The following is a 22,614-nucleotide window of genomic DNA, read 5'->3' as shown; positions in this document are numbered from 1 at the left end:
CAACACATTTTCACCTCTCCATTCAAATTCTGACATTGTACAGAACAGGTGGCTTTGTCGGTATGGGCTAACTCTGAGCAATTTTCTTCTCAGGTTAACTTTGCAAGACATTAGGAAAGGATGCTAAAGATCCAACCTGGTTCATCATCTTGAAAGATTCCAACATCTGCCTGTAAAATACCCTGTGCTTTTTCCTCCCCTGAAATTCTCCAAATATGCAGTCTCGCATTGTTATCCAGGATTCCTTTGTACATAAAATCCTCAAAGCACATCTCTAACTACCTATTGTGCCAGGAAGATTCAGAAGCCAGCTAAGTTCCATGGGAAGTAATAGTAAGAAAGGGAACATGGAACTGTCACACTCTTAACCACAGGTTTGTCAGTCTAGCTATTATGTTCCTGTTGCTCTAATACAACTATATATGAAAGCATTACATTTTAATGTATCTCTTCTTACATCTTTTCATAAAGCTTTCCTCAGGAGGGAAGAAACTACCGGTACTTGCAAGGAGCTACCTTATCTTATGGAAGTGGGAGTAGTAAAGAGTGCTCTTCATATATGCTCAAAGGCACTCTTACCATTGTTTCACCTGAATTAATCATTGAAAACGAATCTCCCAAATAAACTTCCACTTTATAACTAAGCTCTGTCTAGCTCAAGGTTTACACTTGATCCCATCACTGGATTTATTTGGCACATTTGTTAATAAAATGTGGAAGCATTTTAGTCAGTCAATCAGCAATGGCCTACTCTGAAATATCAAAAATACAATTGCTTTCTATTCTCAGTGACCATAGAATATAACGAATTTTCATGCAAAATCAATCCATTGTTTTTCAAAAAACAATATAAAATACAAATGAATGAATCTTTTTTAAGTAGTCAAATTCATATAACATTATATGTGGTCTATTTTAACTACACCTATACAGAAGGCAATTCCATGATATTCACATAATAAGGTGCACAAAGATACAAGAGGATACATTTTCCCCTTCACTCATGCATACCCAAGGAAGTTATTATGAATCAAGGAGATGATTATTGCAGCACATGAGAAAATCCAGTAGATTGCATACAGCTAACAACATAATTTGTAAACTGGGTTGTTTTGTTGCTCTCTTCCCTCCCCACCACATAATTGCCAAACTGTTTTTTGGGAATTGACAGTTAGTTGAGCTCAGTTGAAATCGCGCTACAAAACTCTATGATGAATCCTTACTTCTTGATCCAGCAAAGGTATTGAGAAGGGAGGATCATGTGGAAAATCTACTATATGATATTCAAAATGGAGGGTGTTATTTTATAAACATTATTCCTCTGAGCTCAAACCACCATATCTTGTTACTGGGAAAGTTATTTTCCCCTTATCCTGCTACACATAGTTAAATGTAGTTATTTATGTCAGCCCACATTTTTATTTGAAAGCATAAGCTTGCATATAGTAATGTTGCCTACATACAGTATGATCATCAGCTCTCGTAGCATGGTATCTAAGCCAGGATCCAAAGTTAAAACATAAACCTCACCTCTTCAATTTAAGAGAATTCTTGTTAACAGCTCTGCTTTTAGATTTCTGTAAGCCAGATGCTAAGTATACACACAGGAAAAATATTACACAGTTCCTAAATCCTGGAAAGAGCAGGAATTATTTCACATTCATTAATCCTAATAAAGTATGCAGCAACAGTTTTCATGTAATTTTGCTCCTCATTTACTTCATCTTTATTTTTACAGTTACAGCCTCATTGATTCTGCATCTCAGATTTTGACTGCAATGTAATTTAATTTTTAAAAGTGACGTGTGTTTCTCTATCTTCAATGGCATTTTCTTGTTTGTTACCCATCTTTTGGAAATGCGCCCATTTTCTTTATGCTTTCTCTAAAACTCCTGGTGTTACATGCCATATATTCCTCTGCTTTTGAATTCTATCTTTTTGTACTGCATCCCCAAGCACATTACTTGGAAGTAAATCCCATTTATGAAATACAGTTTCTTTTCTTCCATATGTGTGTTCTTCAGATCACAACTTTGGTGGTAAGAAGCCTGAATCCTTACTAACAGCATAGCTGAAAGTTAGCCTAATAACTTCCCCTGCACACGGCGTTTAACAGCGTGGCAAAAAATTGATATTATGATAACAATTAACCTATCTTTTTGCCTTTCCTGATAATACAGATCCATATTTTATTCTTAGGGCTGTACTTGGCCCAGCACTAGAAGTACAATATTCTTTCCCTATGTAATGGATGTTGGATAACTAGCCTTGCTGGGCTGGGAACTGCTGCTGTTTTTTAAAATAGCCAGAATATTTCTCATCTTTGAGGGGTTTGGGGGAGTGGGGATGGGGGATGGGGGATGGGTTAAATACAGAAGGGGAGAATTAGTGCATGAAGCACCAAAGTGAAACAGGTGTATAGCCTTCAATGAACTAAACAACATACATTCTTAAAAGCAAAAGGTTTATGAATTGCTGTTGTGGAACCAGCAATCTGGATAATTTTATCGTTTTCCTTTTGAAGGCTAAGGCTGCAATCCTATGCACACTTACCTCAAAGTAAGTTCCACTGACAAACAATAGTATTTACTTCCAAGAAACAGCCTAAGGCTCAGGCTGCTGAAGTCAAACAGCTGGGAAAGACTCAGGCTCTATACTACTAAAAATATGAATGAAAACATGGATGATACCAGCACTGTCCGATATGATTCCATAGAACTTTCATAACTATATCTGACAGAGCAATTAAAAAACTCACACAAGAACCACATTTTACAAGAGACAAGATATTGTAATTGGTAGGAAAATTCAATATTCCCACACTAAAGCTAGCTCAAAATGCAATGATGTCTGGGAAAGTTCCTGAGGGCAGGACTGTGTGTTTCCCAGCACACAAATTCAAGGACAGAGAGAAGGCATTTATCCTCTGGGGCTTATTTCTCATCTTGGAGGGGTTTTGGGGTGTGGGGATGGGTTAAATAAAGCAGGGGAGAATTAGTACATGAAGCAATTAACTATCCTCTCCCTGGTCATACTCTTCAGTAAATGTCTCTCCCAATTCTGCTTTACAGCTATAATACAACCATGTGCTTGTGGGCACTTCCATTTTGCTTTCCAGCATGTTGCATTGACCTTCATTGCCTGGATGAGATACTGCCTCAAAGCAAAATTGAAATACTTTTCAGAACCTCAAATTGGCACATCTCCTGCAACATATTTAATAGTGTACCTTTCATAAGGCCTCACCACCAGCTACTACTTCCTTATAGAAGCATTACTTCAGTGACAAGTGAAAAGGAGATTGGTAATACCATGTCTTTGTCTATGGAATATTTTTACAGATAAAAACATTCTTAATGATTGCCATCCTATACAATACGACCCATGCCTCTACAGCACTAATAATGAAAAATGAAATGCAACAACACACGAACTACTTTAAAAATGTGTCAAATTATCATAATGCTCACCTTCCACTACATGTATGTCTTCATTCTTTTACTACAAAATACAAAAATAAAATAAAAATGTTTAATATTCTGGATATTGCTTAAATTTTATTCTTCTTCTTGAAATGAACATTTTCTTTGAATTCATTGAGGATACATAGGACTAAATTCTTTATTTTGGTTGATTTTAGGGAACTAAGTTTAGATCTATTGTGGTTTGTGATTTCAAGATTTCTCCCAGGCCTATCATCTGACCTTCCTCCATCTTCTGTAAGGAGGATTGGGTGGGGGGGGGGAGAGACAAATGAGCAAAAGGAACTGTACTGTAGCTACTTCATCTCTTGATTCAGCTATGAAGATAACTTTCCAGAGCTTATAAAAAAACTTTTCTGATCAAACACTGGTGTCAGAATAACATTTTTTTAAATCCAGTTATATACATGTACACACACATATAATATATATGGCAATGAGAACAATTTAATGTTAAAATATGAAATTGTATCATTTTAAAAACATATAAAAAGTATAAGCATACAGGGTTGGTATCTGGTAGCTAAAATGACCCCATTGTTAATTCTTATGGGGTCTGGCAAACCTCTTCATATATTCTTTTGACTCCTAAGTACTAAATCCTTTGTAGCTCTTCCAGGTAATCCATTTTTATTAAGTTTTTAACAAGATAATATCTGTGGGTGAGTAGTATCAGCAAATCAGACTAGTTAAAACATACTTTACAATGTCTTGTTGAGAAGGAATATTTACACCAAAAATTAAAACGGCTGCTTCTGTGAGGTCCACGTTATTTTTATTCCAATTTCAGTATGACTTTAAATAAATACAGAAAGTGATAAATTAGAATATTTAAAAGGTTACAGACAAGAGAAGCAATGCAATCTTCCTACACATCTCAATGGTGAGGGACATAATGCTTATTCCTTACCTGCACACAGAAGTTTTCCTTTCAAAAAAAAGTGGGCCAGATATGTAATCAAGTTCCAAGCATTATTTCCTTGGGCCCAGTACGCACATCCCAATCAATACATACATTTTCTTGAGTCATTAAAGAAAGTGTTCTGTTTTATATGTAAAGGGTTACAACATATGGTAGTAAGCTTGTGGTCTGGACTCCCTAGGTCCCCACGGGTGTACACATTCACTTGTATGCTTAGGTTGGGGGTGTGCTCCAGGCTCCAGCACAAAAAACGCTGGTATGTATAACTTCCCACTACAAAACACTATAGTCCTCCTGCTTCTTTTAATCTCTCAGTTCTTTCCTAGCTTGTCTGCTTTTGGGACTGTCTGGTGTTCTTTATTTTATTATGGTTATAATGTTACATTTTTATCCCACGTTATACAAAGTGTTTTATGATTGTAAAATTTCACCGAAAGAACTATCTGCAATGAGGTATTTCTTATTATTACAGAAGCTAGCAAATCTCTGAGGTGAGCTTTTTAAAGAATTTAGATTTGTACACCTGTTCAGAAAGGCCCTCGCTATACAAGCATACATTTCCTAGACAAGAGTCAAAATGCTCAATGCAGGGTTGGTGCTTTTTCTGTCAATCAGCTGGACAACCAGCAAAAATTCACTAGGGGTATGAAGTCTTTCCTTAGCATGGTTTTTAAAAAATGATGGGAAAAGGTTCTGCTTCATACCTCCAATTTTGGCTAGGTTAAAGTTCCTTAAACCCAAAACCATTGTAGGTAATGCACTAGGGAACAGAGGAAGATTACCTAACACTACATTTTCAGTAAGTAACTGATAATCGTGAAGTTGCAACCTTCTTTCTAGCAGGGCTCTTGTGCCTTTAACAGTTCACACAACATGCCAAAACGTGGCATACGCTACATTTCTTCGCATGGGAATACAAACTTCAAGGATGCTTCAGCTGTTGAATTTCTGCTGGAATTATTTTTCATACACACAGAGCCCTATTGGTGGGGCACAGGGACACCTTGACAACCCAACCATCAGCATCCCACTATTATTTCCAAGAAAGCGTGTGACAATGATTCCGTCACCAACCTACAGATCTCCAAGAATTACAACCCGATCTACAGTACAGATATCAGTTCCCCTGGAAGAAATGGCAGCTCCAGAGGGATGACTCCATAGTTTCATTATCCTCACTAAACTCACTTTCCCAATTCCACCTTCCCCAGACACTGCCCCCAGAATTCCAGGAATTACTTAAGCAACAATGGGCAACCTTATGCTTTAGTTCTCAACTAGGGTTGCCAACCTCCAGGGGGTGGCTGGAGATCTCCTGCTATTACAATTGATCTCCAGGCGACAGAGATCAGTTCACCTGAAGAAAACAGCCGCTTTGGCCATTGGACTCTATGGTATTGAAGCCCCTCCCCTCCCCAAACCCTGCCTTCCTCAGGCTCTGCCCCAAAAACCTCCCGCTGGTGGCAAAGAGGGACCTGGCAAACCTACTCGCAACTCCCAGAGCTAGCAGCTTTCTAACAAGGGAAGGCATCTTGGGCATCTTCTGGGCATGGAGTAGAGGGTCACTGGGGATGTGGGGGGAGGTAGTTGTGAATTTCCTGCATTGTGCAGGGGGGTTGGACTATATAACCCCAGTGGTCCCTTCTAACTCTATGATTCTATGAAATGGGTTAATTGGTGAAAGATACAAACTAATTTCGAGGAGACTGTTCCTTGCTGGACTCCTGATAAGTGGGAGCCGGGGAGGAAGTCAACAGCCACAACATTTCACAGCATGGAGATGCAATGGCAGGGAACTTCCTGCGATAATTTTTTTGCCTTGCACAGCTGTTCCAAATAAGCAGTCAAATGGGGAGGAGGGGAGAGTTCGGCAAACACAACTTTGGCTGTTATCGCACTTGTATTCCCAGCGATGTAATAAGAGTTTGAAAATGTTATTAAAAAAATACTGTTCGCACTTTCTATGTATTCCCACCGGCGCATTAAGAGTTTGAAAACGTTATAAAAAATACTGTTCGCACTTTGTTTGGCCCCTTTAGCCGTGAAGACGTCTTCCAACCATTTATAAGCCGTGGTATCCAAAAACCCTTTTAAAGCGGCGTCTTTTTATAACATTTTCAAACTCTTAATACACCGCTGGGAATACAAAGTGCGGTAACCCCCATTGCCTCACTCCGGTCATTGATGCCCGGGAGCTTTTGCCTTGGATTTGCCGCTCTCTAGATGCACATTTTCCCCATCCGAATTCTCAGACCTCCGTGCGGGTCTGAGAATTCGGATGGGGAAAATGCGCATCTAGAGAGCGGCAAAACCTCCCAGGCATCAATGGCAAAGCCCTCCCGGTCTTAAGAGATGTGATCCCTTTCCAAAACCGGAGGCAGAATTGAGAACAGCAGCAAAGAGGCAAAGCGCGGAACGGGCCTTTACCTGCCTAATCCTGCCCCCTCCCCCCCAGCCGCCTTTGCTCCATCCCTCCCCAGAGGCGGGGGGGGGGCGCCTAATGGAAGGCGGCCACAATTCCAGGGCAGAACCGCCGAGCGCGCGGTTGGCCCGGCGACGTCTTTTCTCCGTCTCCCCCCCGTGGAACCTGAACCTCCTCCTCCTCCTCCAGCCTCCACGGCGGCCAGGAGAGGCTGCCCAGGCCCACGCCCTGGTTTCGCTGCGGGGCTTTTCAGCCAAGGGCGGGGCGGAGGGCGGGCCATGCGGGGTTAGGGCCTGTTCCTCCTACCCCCCGTGCCTGGGAATCCGCACTCTCCCCAAATACAAAGGTGAGGGGAAGTCCGATGGAGACGTCCTAAAAGCCCACTCTTATGGCAACGGGGATATATTGCGCGCGCCAGTGGAAACTGAACTCTCTGCAGGAGAGGAGGGCCTTCCGCCGCCGTTGAGTTCTCCCCTTCCCATGACGCCTAAAAGCAAGGAATGGGCTGCCCTTTCCGTTTCTGAAGGCGGGAGGTCGTTTTGGGCTGGGCAAATGGGCGTGGGTGACTTTCTGAACGTTTGGACGCGGTTGTTCAAAGCGGTAGAAGGCAGCATCCTCTTACCTGGATAGGTACAGACGTCATTACTGTCGAAGGCTTTCACGGTCAGAGTTCATTGGTTCTCGTAGGTTATCCGGGCTGTGTGACTGTGGTCTTGGTATTTTCTTTCCTGACGTTTCGCCAGCAGCTGTGGCAGGCATCTTCAGAGCAGTAACACTGAAGGACAGGGTCTCTCAGTGTCAAGAGTGTAGGAAGAGTAATATATAGTCAGAAAGGGGTTGGGTTTGAGCTGAATCATTGTCCTGCACATTACCTTTGTTACTTTTTGCAGGACAATGATTCAGCTCAAACCCAACCCCTTTTTGACTATATATTACTCTTCCTACACACTTGACACTGAGAGACCCTGTCCTTCAGTGTTACTCCTCTGAAGATGCCGGCCACAGCTGCTGGCGAAACGTCAGGAAAGAAAATACCAAGACCACGGTCACACAGCCCGGATAACCTACGAGAACCAGACGTAATTACATTTGGGACAAACATGGGGTGCAAGTAGCACTTATCATCTCCGTTGTAACTAGGGTTACCAGGTCCCTCTTCGCCACCGGCGGGAGGTTTTTGGCCTGAGGAGGGCGGGGTTTGGGGAGGGGAGGGACTTCAATGCCATAGAGCCCAATTGCCAAAGCTGCCATTTTCTCCAGGTGAACTGATCTCTATCGGCTGGAGATCAGTTGTAATAGCAGGAGATCTCCAGTTAGTGCCTGGAGGCTGGCAACCCTAATTGTAACTAGTTATAGCTAGTTCTCAATTTATGACAGCTAGGCAAACGTAATTTTGATTTTTGGCAAAGATAAGAGTTTACCTCATTACTAGACTTTAGAGATGCACTTTCGATATTGATTTATGATCTGATTGAAGGGGAATGTGGGTCAAAGAATGTTCCGTTTTCAATAATGTTCCAGTGTTCAGTAAACTACACCACCTAAAATGCACAAGGAAAGATAGGAAAATTGACATCTGCTGATATCTTCTGAGGTCAAACAGTGTACGATACTTAAGAATGGGATCTATTTTACTGTAAATGTTGGTGTTAGAGAAAAGAGGATTAAATTATTTTACGGATGGTATTACACAATGATTAGATGGACATATGTACATAATTAAATGTCTACAGAGCACAGGCACTGCAACAGCTTTGCTGGCACTCTGTTCCACATGTGGCGGACTTGTTCCTCTTGGCATATTTCACCAGGAGAGAAAACCAGTGGAGGCGTAGCCACTTTAAGTATGCCGTGGGAAAGACAACATATAAATGTTCTAACAAATTGGACCATCCCTAATTTAATGATGAATAAAATAGGCTTTCCCTATTATCTGGTCATTAGATTGTTAAATAAGGTCAATCAGTGATTAATCAGTGTGCCTTTCACCATGTACAAAATGTGGCACATTAGTATTTCTCAAAGCAAGGTTTTCCCATGTTAGATTTGCCTTAATAAATGATCTAAATTGGAATGTTTGAATTGGCTGCCAGAACTTCACTTGTCTGATCAAGACTACATCCCCACATGGATACCTCCCCTTTTTTGGCTTGTTTAGAATATTCCCCGAGCCACTTCCTCCACTTCGTCTGGGTAGTTTGTGTACCTGAATCCCCCGCCTTCTTTGCAAGTCTGGAAAGAAAATAACCTTTTGTTTTTGTACTCAGAGTTGTTTGCCATGTAAGTGGGGCCTGTTTCTGTTCACAAAGTGCTCTTTTGACTGGCTCCAAATCACCCATGTTTGTGTGGCTGCTTACCATCACTGGGACAAAAAAAAAAACCCCACCTCATGAGCTGACTGTTTCCAAGCCACTGTTGATACTGATTCGAGGAGGGGAGGTTGTGTGTCAATAGAGTTGTAGATTAAGATGGCACATATGATGTCCAGATTATTGGTTTTCGTGTTTTCACAGTCTGTGGAGGAAAAATAAAGGGCCTGGTTTCAAGAGATTATGTCCGAAGTTTCAAATAAGGACAAGCGGCAAGTAGAAGAATTAACCAGTGATTGTTCTTCGGTTTGTTTGTTCTTCATTTTTCTACATTGTTTCCTATAACATGAGTTATTCGTTCATTTCTACTTTTCCCTGCTCCTTCCAGACCCTCCTATTCATGTTAAATATTTCTCTTTATATTCATTAATACATAAGCCCCTTTTCAGGCACAGATGCTGCAATCCTAAAAACACTTTCCTGAGAGTAAGCCCCATTGAATTAAATGGGACTTGCTACTCAGAGCTCTTTAGGATTGCTCCCTGAGAGTCCTGTGGCTGAATGATACTTCTTGCTGCACCCTGTGGTCTTTTTTGCATGGCTGTTTCCCTCATGGTCACCCCTCCAACGACTTCAGGTCTTTGATTTGGTTATTCATGCAGTTTCTAACCGTCATAGGTCGCCTCACTTTCCCCCTGCATTTCCCCGCATTTTCAGGGACCTGTTTTATCTTGAATTTGAAAATGCACGCAAAACGCAAGGAAATACGGGGAGAGCGAGGCGACATCTAACGGTTGGAAACAGCATGCATAATCAAAACAAAGACCTGAAGTCATCAGAAGGGTGACAGCGAGTGAAACAGCCATGCATAAAAGACCTCTGTCTTTGTCATTAACGCTTGGGAAAAAATAGATGTGCATATAACCTTTTTTTAAAAAAACCTGTATATAGCAGTATGTTAAAACTTTTATCTGCAACAAATACAAAGACGATACCATTGGATTCATTTGCAAAATACAGGACTCTTCCAGGTAATGAGGTCTTCTCATTTTTACTGATTCTTAGTCCACAAGTTAGTGGGAGTCTTGGGGGAAAAACAACAACTAAAAGTCAACCACATTGCTTATAAGAATATTGAAAAGAGCCAGTACATATTCCTTGTGCTGTTAGGTGGAATGACGGCTCCAACCAGGCAATCATCTAAGCACTGGTTTGCCTGGGTGTATGATGAAAATAAAGGACAATAATAGTTAATGGTTTGTATGTTGACCTTATTTTCAGACCAAAAAGGAGACTTAAAAGCAAATTCACCCTTCCCTTTGAAGTGAGCAGCCTAGTAAATGTAGTATAGTGCTAGAGCAGTCAGGTGTTCCAATATGGTGGGAGACCTCCCACCTCTGTATATGAACTGCTGCCCTACCCTGCCCCCCTCCAAAGCTCCCGGTGGTTGTCAGCAGATGGCTGGCAGCCCTATACAGTGCAAACCCAAGCTACTGTCTGAATTTATTTCTAGTCCTGTAGTTACATTCTCACTTAACCTGTGTTGCTATCTTGAAAGGAAAATGATGTGAATATTTAAAAACTGAAACATAATGCCATGTCAATGTTGATGTGGCCTCTTTTACGTAAAGTTTGGGGCCTCTGGACCTTTGTGAATAAACACATGGGAACAAAAATGCTTATGTGTGTGAACCAACCTCAGATTATTGTATTGTCTGATGTACATGGCAAAGCATCACATTTGCAACTTCAGCTATCACCATGATGGAATTAGTTGTATAAACTCTTAATTCTTTCTGTGAAACCTTCCAATTATAATCTGATGAACAGTATGCAGTTCAAGATATTCAGAGGCCATTTACTTCTGAATGTCAGTTGCTGAGGTCAATATCAGGGGAAGGTTTGGCCTCTGTGACCCTGCTGTGGTCTTTAGGAGTATCTGGTTGTGTGCGTGTTAAGTGCTTTCAAGTCACTTCCAACTCATGGCACCCCTGTGAATCAATGTCCTCCAAAATGTCCTGTCTTTAACAGCCTTGCCATGGCTTCCTTTATAGAGTCAATCCATCTTGTATTGGTTATTCCTCTTTTCCTGCTGCCTTCAACTTTTCCCAGCGTTATTGTCTTTTCCAGTTATTCTTGTCTTCTCATAAATTGACCAAAGTATGATAGTCTCAGTTTAGTCATTTTAGCTTCTAGGGACAGTTCAGGCTTGATTTGATCTGGTTGACCACTGCAGAAAACTGGATGCTGGACTAGATGAACCTTTGAACTTAACCTGAAGCACTCTTCTTACATTCTTATGACAATATAGGGTTAGTTTATGTGTTCAAAGATTTAAACTGCATTGGTTAGCCTGGAAGTCCTCTCAAGAAGGATCTGATTTCTTCCTTGCTTTTCCACCATTGAACTCAATTCAGCGAATGAATTATTATAGGGATTATAACAGCAAGGATATTAAAGCTGATTTATCAGGCCTAAGGCTGTGAGATGTTTGACAGGGCTAAAAGAGGCACTCTACTAACCCAATTTTCTGGCATAACCAGGACAGGATTCTGTGATGATTAGAATGTTGGACTGTTAATTTTACCAATTTAGTGAATGAGTTACTAGAAATAATTTTTATTATTATCTACATATTGATAAAAATGAATATTTAAAACTGTTATGACACTTCTCCGGAAGTCCATTTATGTGGTGATGGGACACTATTTTAGGTGGGTGGTGGATTTATAGGGTACTTTCAGTATTGTAATTCTATGTTATTACAAATTTTTAATAATAATTATGTATCCTTTTGTATTGTTTATTTTTTATTATTTGTTTTTGTTTTATGTTATAAAAATAAAACAAAATATTTAAAAAAAGAATGTTGGACTGTCCCCTCTACCATGAAACTCACTGGGCGACTTCGGACCAGTCACTCTTTCTTAGCCTAACCTACCTCACAGAGTTGTTAGAATAAAATGGAAGATGAAATAATCGTTTATATTGTCCTGAGTTTCTTGGTGGTAAGCAGGGATAATAATGTAATAAACTGATAACATCTTAAAACAAAATATAAATATTAAAATGAATAACGTTTTCCCACTAAAAATGGACATGTAGCCACTAGGAAGTATACTCACCAGTTTGCTAGGCAAAATGCCTTCTAAAATTAGATGCAAGAGTATTAAACTCATCAGCTTATATCCCATTTGATTTGGGTTTTCTGGTTCCTCAGTTATCTTCTGTTTTTATATGACTTGTTTTTCTATTCTATATGCAGAGCTGAAAAGGGCTTTGAGTCGTCTCGTGGTTTACACAAAGGGTGTAGCCCAGCCTAAGAACATTTATTTGAATGTAAATTCTATTTAGTACAGTAGGGTTTACTCCCAAGTAAATGTGCATAGTGATGTAGCCTAAACAAATCATGTTTAGATCTAAACAAATCATGAGGAATAAGTGCTGTACTTATGTATTTGTAAATAAAGCAGATACTACCAAAACACTTTTTTCAAAGGGAACCAGCCCAGTTAAGTCTTGGCCTGGAACTTCTCATTGTTCAGAGCAGTGGGTGGAGAGTAACAATATGATCACACACACACACACACACACACACACAGTGGCATCTCTAATTATATGGTATCAGATAGGAGGGACTACCATGGTTATCGCCTTTCTCTGTCTCAGACCTTGGACAGCTGCTGCCAGTCACAGAAGGCAATGTTGCGCTAGGTAGACCTATGGTCTCACAGCATAAGGCAGATTCAGTTGTTCATAGGGACTTGAATAATGTACAGACCACAGCTGTCTGCTAGCCATCACATTAGAGCATATTTCTCTAGTTAGTAAGGCAGACAATATGCTCAACTTGAATTACTTTCCAGTATGCTCTGTTAAATGTACATAGCAATTTTTCTGACCTTCCTATAATAATTGTGGATATATCTGCAACTTAAGGTATCAAAATTGGGTCTGATACCATATGGTAAAGTTTGCAATGCATCCTCTTTTGTGATAACTCTCTTCCTCCTTTCATTTGCGTGAACTATAAATAAAACTATAAGTAAAAATTGAGAATTGCATTGTTTTTACTTTCTGTTTTGTTTTGCTTTATTTTAGGATGAGGATCCCTTTGGCTCCTGTTTAACAGAAGAGCTTGAACAGTGTGCATTTTTTACAGGTCTAAATGTTTTTGTTTCTTGTTGTAATAGTGAACAGCAATGTACATAGGCAAGTCTAATTTACGTGTCACTGGAACATGCCAAAGTCAATTTTCTATTCTGCATGGTACCATCTAACACACCAACTGGTTTACATCCCCAAAAACCTCATTCAGCATCATACATGAGGATACCATGCCATCAAAACAAACAGTGGAACTTCTTTTCTGCTGTATGACATCAGTATACACATTAGTGTAAACAATCCCTTTGTTCATACATCTGTCTGGCATTGGGTTTGCGGTGGGCAGAATTACTCTCTGCAGAAAATCTGTAACCGTAGCCTTGACCAATACTTGTCTGAACTGCCCTAAAAGAGCTTATAGAAATGAGGGAAGATTAATTTGGTCAAAAATCAAGTTTTCGAAAGCAAATTCTGCATTTGTTTTGTTAGCATAACCTTGTCGCACTTGATATAAATATTAACTCTGGCCTATTGGACCCTAATTCTATATGGCCAGATTATGTGCCACATTGTAACAATTTTACAAAGGAACCAGAAAGGATAGATAAATGACATGATTATTTTCAGTTGTAGCAGATAAATTAGCTGTGTAGTTTAACAAACTCCTGAGCACAAGAGATCAATGGCTTTTTTTTCCTCCCCTTATGCCATAGATTCCTTTTGTGATCACATTTTACCACGGACCACACAGATTTTGCTGGAATATGACTCAGGAAGATGGGTACCACGGCTTCGCGAACCTCGAGATCTATATGGGCTGTCTCCTGCAGGTCACCTGCACCTAGTACGCTGGCCCCATCAATATGAAGTTATCAGAAGGAAGATAGAGCATATTGGTAAATAATACAAAAAGTTTGTTCTGAGGTGGCACATTTTTGGGTACATCTCAAAGCGATGTTACTAATAATTTCTACTGCAAAGTATTTTATAATCTTTATCTCACTCAGCAGTGCTGCAGCCTGTTAATGAATATGTGCTTGATTAATCATTTTGCTTTTAATTAAATCATTAATTGATTACGTTGAAAGAAATTTACATTTTACAAAACTATGTTTAGATACTGAAGGAAGAATAGGAGGTTACCTTCATTGTTAGAAACAAAGACTATCTTTAATAACCGCAAACAAGCATGCCCTTAATTTTCTGCTCACTTGGTGAAAAGCAATAGAACCAATGCTGGACTATGAACTGGGAAATGGATTCAAACCTCCCCCCACCCAATAGTTTGCCTAACATACCTCAAAGGTTTGTAGAAGATTAAAGGTCTAAGTGGAGATTTTAACCCAGGTCTCCATGGTCTTAGTTTAACACTCTACCCATTACACTACTGGCTCGCCTCAGGTTATGTCTATAAATGTTATTTTATAAATTTAAAAGCACCCCCTAAAATTAGCCTGATGCTTATTGCATCACAGTACTGAATTGTTTTATCATATTTTGTATTCCACTTCACTGATTGGCTGAATACTCTTTCTCATACCTGTAATCTGCCCAGCCCCATTGCATTTTTCTGTTTTACCAGGAATCCTTGCTGTTAGATTCAAATATTTGTAACATAATTTTTAACTCACTTGTTGATTGACTGAATAGTTCTTAGCATATTTGATACCTTCCTTGAGTCCCAGTGAGAAAAGTAAACTGTAAATCAAGCTGCTGCTGATAAATAGCTTATAGCAACCTAGAGAAAGAGATTTGGAAGGAATGATTTCTCAATTGTTTAGTTTCATCTCTCCTTCTCCAACTTGTTAGCTTATAATCAAAATGTAAAGATGCTTTGAGAGTTTATATCAGGACAATTAAGAATGCCTACCATAAAGTAAAATGAGAGTGTTATCAGAATATGCAAAAAAAGCCTTCATCCTTACAAACTTCCATATGAAGAGATCAATGACTGCTGTGTGGAACCTGCATTTTATTTGAGATGTCATGTTAAATCTTAACATTCAGCAAAAATTGTTACAAATGTGCTTGTCTTTTTCCCTTGTATGGTCCCATGCTGACACCTTCTGGCTGAAACTCCCTGCCTGTTTTAAAAATAATGATGGGGGGGGGGGGGAAGTGTACACAAAAGGAATGTAAAACAGCTTCTGCCCTTTAAAAAATTTCGCTGAGATTCACCAGCACCATATTCACCGTCATCGCTAACAAAGAGCTAGGGCAAATAAAAAGGAGCCTAAAAGATAACTAACTACTTGGAACTTGAAAGGTAGAAAAGTACTGCAAAATTCTGAAGGGAGGAGATTCTGCAGTCAAGGAGCCACCACCAAAAAAAAACCTTTCTGTAATCACCACCCAACCTTACTTAAGAAGGTAGGGACACAGAGAATAGGGCTTCAGTTGCTGATCTTAATTAGCCAGTTGACTGATATGGGAAATGGCTATCCTTCAAGGCACCTGGTCGCACACTTTAAAGATATTGTGACTGGAAACAGATTAGCAGCCGGTGTAGTTCTACTGTCATGATATGTGTAGTTCATTGGATAAACTAGCTGGCACTTTTTATAATAATGCTGAAAGGTCTTCTAATAGGTTGAGAATAGGGTTGCCAATTCCAGTTTGGGAAATTCCTGATATTTGGGAGCGGTTCCTAGGAAGGTGGATTTTGAAGAGAAGAAGAAGAGTTGGTTTTTATATGCCGACTTTCTCTACCACTTAAGGAAGAATCAAACTGGCTTACAATCACCTTCCCCTCCCCACAACTGACACCCTGTGAGGTAGGTGGGGCTGAGAGAGTGTGACTAGCCCAAGGTCTTCTAGCTGGCTTCATGTGCAGGAAAGGGGAAACAAATCCAGTTCATGAGATTAGCCTCCGCCGCTCATGTGAAGGAGTGGGGAATCAAACCTGATCACCAAATTAGAGTCTGTTGCTCTTAACCACTACACCATGCTGGCTTTCTTGTCAGGTTCATGGATCTCTTAATAATAGAATAATGGAATGACACTGCTATGAATGTTGCAGGAAAAGTCAACCAAAATAGCTTTTAGAAAAGATGCCCTTTTATATTACGGAAGATAAACCGAACTTCCAACAGAACCCAGTTATTTCCATTTATTCATCGTTCCTGGCTGATGTCTGTATTTTGCTTTCATTGGCTGTCCTGGAAGCAAGATTGCCTCTTTTCCCCATAAAATTTCCCCATAAAAATATTACTTTGATTGATTTTGTTTTTTCTCTCCAGTGCTTTTGGTGATGGTTCTTTGTAGATGTAAAGACGATACTATTCTGCTGAAAATGAAGTAACTGATTAAAAACATTCGCAAACATTATTTTTTCTTTTTCAGACTGGACTCCTCCTGAACCAGAACCATTATATAACCCAACAGGTCTGGAAATTGAGCCACTCTGCCTAGACCCTGGAGAGGGTGCTGTTGTCTATCTAGCAGATGAAGGTCTGAGCACAGTTTACTATAGACTGCATACAAACAAGAGGATCTTTCAAATAGAGAAGCAGTTCTCAAACTTTAGCATCCAAAGGTTTCATTTTGATTTTAACATTTTTCACAGTCACCTCCTTGACTGGCACTCATTGCCTTGCAAAGCCCGTTTTCAAAGTGTGCTGCATGTTGCGTATACCCCACAGAGTTCCCATGCTTTAGTGTTCTCAGAAGAACACAGTGAGGGCCCTGTCAGCTACACTGTAAAAACAAGTTTAAGAAGACTGCTTTATTATCTGTACATGGCCTACAAGGTCAGGTTTCACCAGTCTGATTAGAGTTAATTGATTACAAAGCTCTGTCAGTTCCTCCTGCTAATTTAATTCACAGTGGAAAGAGAAACTGCTGAATTACAGTTGATATTCAAACTAAAGACAATGCATTTACCTGGGCTGAATAAAGACCTTGCATTCATGGTTCATTACCAATGCTGATTTCTCCACACCCATCTCTCCCGTGGACATCACAGACTCTTCTGCATACCACACCTAATCCCATCACGCCTGCTATTCACATTTACATACTGTTAACATTTACATACTAATGCTTGTCTGAATTCACTCTCCCTTACTTAAAGACAGATGGATTCACATTCTAGCTGTATCTGAAGAAGTGAGCTGCGGCTCACGAAAGCTCATACCCTGCCAGAAAATATTTTTGTTAGTCTTTAAGGTGCTACTGGACTCTTTCTCTTTTCTACTCCTGCTAATTTAATCCATGTACAGGACTAGAAAAATTGTAAGTGATAGTGGCATATATTCTGTCACTTCTCTTTGCAAAGTTTGAAGCCTTCCTCTAGCCCAGCGGGTCCCAAAGTGGGCAGTACCACCTCTTGGGGGTGGGTGGGATTACCTAGGAGGGCACTAAGAGGCAATGGGGCAGCAGGGGGTGCTAGAGGTGGGCCCCTTCAACTGTGTTGTTCACTAATTTACAATAGATCAAGCTATGGCACCATGCAGGCAAATTTGGTGGAAACTATCAGAATTTTTTTCCCAGACTTTGAAGAACTGGTACCTCTGGATCAAGTTCATCAGTTTTGTTGAATAAATTTCAATTAAAAAGTTTTAATTTGATTTTGAATAGATGTGCAATCAATTGCTATTGTTTTGAAATTTTATTGTTATTATCTTCTTTAGTGCGTCATGGAAACCCCTATTTTGAATACTGCTTTTTATAGGATAGGGTAGCGGGCACTGGGGTTGAGTTTGTGGAACCAAGGGGGGGTGGCCCTAAAAGTTTGGGAGTCTAGCCTAAGGAGCCACTTAATTTGAAGCCTTCCTCCAGTCTAATGAGTCTTTCTCCAGATTTGTTGAGTAGAGTGGTAGGATACAGACAGTGTTTCACAGATTCTGACTTTTTCTGAAATACTTATTGATACCCTGATCATAAACACATGGATTTAAGTTTTCTTTTTTCAGTGTTTCTTTTGAGATATTAACCATGTATAAGAAAGCTGAGAATTTGGAAGATAAAATGTATCCGTTTCTTTCCAAATGTATACTTTGCTTCAGAAAAGAATACATCTAAAAACTATGCATAGTCTCTTTGCACAGAATGTTTTTCAGATGTATAGTCATTCATAACAATAATTGTATATTGTGTTCCTTTGACTAGCTAACAAGGATTCCAGCTTTATGTATTCTCGAATAGGGGGGAGCTTCCCTTCCAAGGAGGTGCTCCCTAATTCATTGGAAGACTGGGAAAATACTTTAATTTTTGAAGCACGGTTTGAAAGTGGGAATCTGCAAAAGGTGGTCAAAATGTAGGTAAATCGTTAAAACTGGTTACTGATATCATTCAAATTTTATGCTGGCATTGAGAAGCATTTTGGCAGGTCTTAAATAATAGTTTGAGAACATGGAAAGAGATGCAGATACTTAATGTAAACTTGCAGTAGTGTTCTGTCATTTCTGTTTATTTGTACCCACCCTAGTCATTCTCCCATTCAGATACTGTCCAGGCCCAGAATTGCTTATTTGCCAATGTGGAACTACATTAAGCACCCTAAGGTACTTGTCCTGAAGTGTTTGGAAACATTTAATGCATTTGATTTCCACAGGTTCCTATGCACAGATCACACATTTCTTTTACACAACAACCCATTTTGCAAGTAAAAGAATATCCAACGCTTTAGCGTTTTACAGACCTAACGGAGAAGCTATAGACTGATGGATCTATGGTCACTACAAAATTGCAGGGCCTACTTTAAAATACAAATATATCAATAAGCAGTTTCCAAATGAGATGGTAAAAGGAAATAACTGGCTACAGAATCTACACACAAAAATGGTGACAGAAATTTGGCTTTAAAGGAGATTTGAAATAAGGGATGTAGAGTCAAACACGTGTCACATGATAGTGAAGGAAGGTCCGACTGTATAGTCCAGATTAAACATCTTTTTCTCCTTTCCTCATATAGCAGTGATTTTGAGTACCAGCTGACATTACGCACTGATCTGTACACAAATAAGCACACTCAGTGGTACTACTTCCAGGTTACCAACACTCAAGCAGGAACACCCTATCGTTTTACCATTGTCAACTTCACCAAACCAACAAGTTTGTACAATCGCGGTATGCGCCCGTTGCTGTATTCAGAGGCAGAAGCAAAGATCCACAAAGTGGGGTGGCAAAGGACAGGCAATGCAATCAAGTATTACAAAAACAATCTTGGTCAGGATGGGCGCCAGTATTTTTCCCTCACGTGGACATTCCAGTTCCCTCATGACAGGGATACCTGCTACTTTGCCCATTGCTACCCTTATACATACAGCAACCTGCAAGACTACCTGTCAGCCATCGCCAGAGACCCAAAGAGGTCCAAGTTCTGCAAGATCCGCATCTTGTGCCAGTCCCTAGCGAGAAACATTGTCTATGTTTTAACCATCACCAATCCTGGGCAAGATTTCCAGGAGGAAAAACGCAAGGCAGCCGTGATTGTGACCGCCCGAGTGCACCCAGGGGAAACAAACAGCTCCTGGATGATGAAAGGCTTTCTGGATTATATTCTGGGAGATTCAGACGATGCCCAAGTGCTCCGGGACACCTTTGTTTTCAAAGTGGTGCCCATGTTAAATCCTGATGGCGTCATTGTGGGCAATTACCGCTGCTCTTTAGCAGGTAGGGATTTGAATCGATCCTACAGATCCGACCTCAAGGAATCTTTCCCTCCTGTTTGGTATACCCGGACCATGATCAAAAGGTAAAAAGGTAACACCATCTCTCCTCCTCTCTACTTAGTATAGCCACTGTTGGTTTTCTGTGAGCTTGATATTAGTATATTAATGTGTGCCCAGTATTTACCATATTCTATTTTATTTACTGAGGTTAGTTTACAGATTATTGTATTTTGGTGCCTTTTGAGCATTTTTAATACTGTGAAGCTTTTGTAACTGTCACATAGAATAGAAAGGTCAACATCCAGTAGTGAGCTGGGATTTCCTTTCCAAACAGGATCTTTCTCCTTCTGCTAATTGTGTTTGTAAATTATCATAGTTCAGATGTCAGCTGTCACGGAGAGGGCATTTTTATGCTGCCTTGAGAAGGTTTTCAGGAGAGGCGACATAGTAATGTCCTAAATGAATAATGTAATGCAAACAATATTTCCTTAAGTGGAAGGAAGATTTAATGGGTGGCCAGTAAATGCAATTTGCCCTGCCATTGTATTCAGTGGAATACCTTACTGATAATCATTCCAGACATGAATATGCCACCAGCAATGTATCCTTGGCCCTGACCTGAATGGCCCAGGCTAATCTGATCTCATCAGCTCTCAGAAGCTAAGCAGGGTTGGCCCTGGTTAGTAATTGGATGGGAGATCACCTAGGAATACCAGGGCTGCTATGCAGAGGAAGGCAATGGCAAACCACCCCTGTTAGTCTCTTGAAACCCCTAATGGGTTGCCATAAGTTGGCTGTGACTTGGCAACACGTTATACACACACAATGTATCCTTGAAAATCAGGAGTAGCTCCAGTGTCTTTTTCCTATAATTGCTGCTGTAATCCAAGAGAGCAGGCTGGGGTTATCTGAGTTACATTAACCCAAGTTGTTCATGTATAATCATTTTCTCCCTTCTCAAAGATTAATGGAAGAGCGCAGTGTTCTCCTGTATTGTGACCTTCACGGTCATAGCAGGAAAGAGAATGTCTTCATGTATGGCTGTGAAAAAAGGGAGCAGCAAGAAGAAGGGACCATCTTGCACCAGCGCATTTTTCCTTTCCTTATGAGCAAAAATTGTCCAGATAAAGTAAGATAAACCTCTAACTTTATTACATTAATTTTATTACATTAGAAGAAATTTGTATCAGTCATTCAAAGTTTTCTAAATTATGTACCTCATATCTCAGGAGATTTAGTGTTCTAAAATCATGCTACCCATGCTGTGTTCGCATCCTAGGGTATATAACCATAGTAGGGTCTCTACAGAGACCCCTGTTAGAAGCATGCGTGTGCAACAGTTTCTGATGCATGTTAAACAGCAGCTCTCTCAGAGTTGCATGACTATCAACAATAGTAGTTTTATCATGAGAAGAATTATTTTATTTGTACTTTAGGTTTCAACGTTTTAACAGCTTGGGTGGGGGGAACTGAACACTTCCATTTTCCTCCCTGCCTCTGAGTCAGATTGTGTTATGACCGACTCAGTATCTTTGTGACACGTCCTTCCCTCTGTATACAATGTATAGCTTCATTGAATCATGGTGTGACATTGTCACATGTTGCAATTTCCTCCTCCACACGTACACATATCAGCAACAGCCAATAATGTGGAGTGGGCATGGTGTGATGATGCCGTGTTATAGGGAAGAGAAACTGCAGATGGAGTGAGAATGTGACGTGAGAGGGTCATCTAGGGCAGCAACTCTGAGGCCATTTAATCAGGGTCAGTTTTGATGATGGGCATTTTAATGATGGGCATTAAAATGGCAAATGAGATTCAATGTGAGTAAGTATAAAGTGATGCATATTGGGGCATAAAATCCCAATTTCACATATACACTGATGGGATCTGTGCTGGCAGTGACAGACCAAGAAAGGGATCTTGGGATGGTAGTGGATAGCTCAATGAAGATGTCAACCCAGTGTGTGGCTGCTCTAAAAAAAGGCAAATTCCATGCTGGCCATAATTAGATGAGGAATAGAGAATAAAACTGCTGCTATCATACGGCCCTTGTACAAATCTATGGTGAGACCACACTTGGAATACTGTGTACAGTTGTGGTCACCACACCTAAAAAAGGATATTACAGAGCTTGAGAAGGTGCAGAAAAGAGCAACCAAAATGATTAGGGGACTAGAGCAACTGTCCTATGGGGAGTGGTTAAGACACTTAGGGCTGTTTAGCTTGGAAAGAAGGCGGCTAAGGGGAGACATGATAGAGGTCTATAAAATTATGCATGGTGTGGAGAGAGTGGACAGGGAGAAGTTTTTCTCCCTCTCCCATAATACTAGAACATGGGGTCATCTGCTGAAGCTGGAGGGTGAGAGATTCAAAACAGATAAAAGTATTTTTTCACACAACACATAGTTAAATTGTGGAACTCCCTGCCCCAGGATGTGGTGATGGCTGCCAGCTTGGAGGGCTTTAAGAGGGGAGTGGACATATTCATGGAGGAAAGGGGTGTTCATGGCTATTAGTTAGAATGGATACTAGTCATGCTGCATACCTATTCTCTCTAGTATCAGAGGAGCATGCCTATTATATTGGGGGCGGTGGAACACAGGCAGGATGGTGCTGCTGCACTCGTTTGTGGCTTCCTAGAGGCACCTGGTTGGCCACTGTGTGAACAGACTGCTATACCTGATGGACTTTGGTCTGATCCAGCAGGGCCTTTCTTATGTTCTTATGCTCACTCAAAGCTGTTTTTTTAAAATG

The 22,614-nt window shown here is 40.3% G+C and overlaps 1 protein-coding gene across 1 annotated transcript in view; it reads left to right on the top strand.

The window, feature by feature from the left end:
* Positions 1-9,378: 9,378 nt before the first annotated feature.
* The window catches only part of AGBL3 (AGBL carboxypeptidase 3), a 54,242-nt gene continuing 41,006 nt past the window's right edge, over positions 9,379-22,614 (top strand). The window contains exons 1-7 of the mRNA XM_056846534.1: positions 9,379-9,441; positions 13,237-13,297; positions 13,956-14,138; positions 16,585-16,692; positions 18,352-18,499; positions 19,157-19,939; positions 20,820-20,985. Coding sequence (XP_056702512.1) covers positions 9,379-9,441; positions 13,237-13,297; positions 13,956-14,138; positions 16,585-16,692; positions 18,352-18,499; positions 19,157-19,939; positions 20,820-20,985 — 1,512 coding nt within the window. The remainder of the gene's footprint in view (positions 9,442-13,236; positions 13,298-13,955; positions 14,139-16,584; positions 16,693-18,351; positions 18,500-19,156; positions 19,940-20,819; positions 20,986-22,614) is intronic.

The sequence above is a fragment of the Euleptes europaea genome, chromosome 3 (genome assembly GCF_029931775.1).
Source record: "Euleptes europaea isolate rEulEur1 chromosome 3, rEulEur1.hap1, whole genome shotgun sequence".
NCBI classification, from domain to species: Eukaryota; Metazoa; Chordata; class Lepidosauria; order Squamata; family Sphaerodactylidae; genus Euleptes; species Euleptes europaea.
Note: the sequence above shows the minus strand (reverse complement) of the source record. Positions and strands in the feature narration are given on the sequence as shown.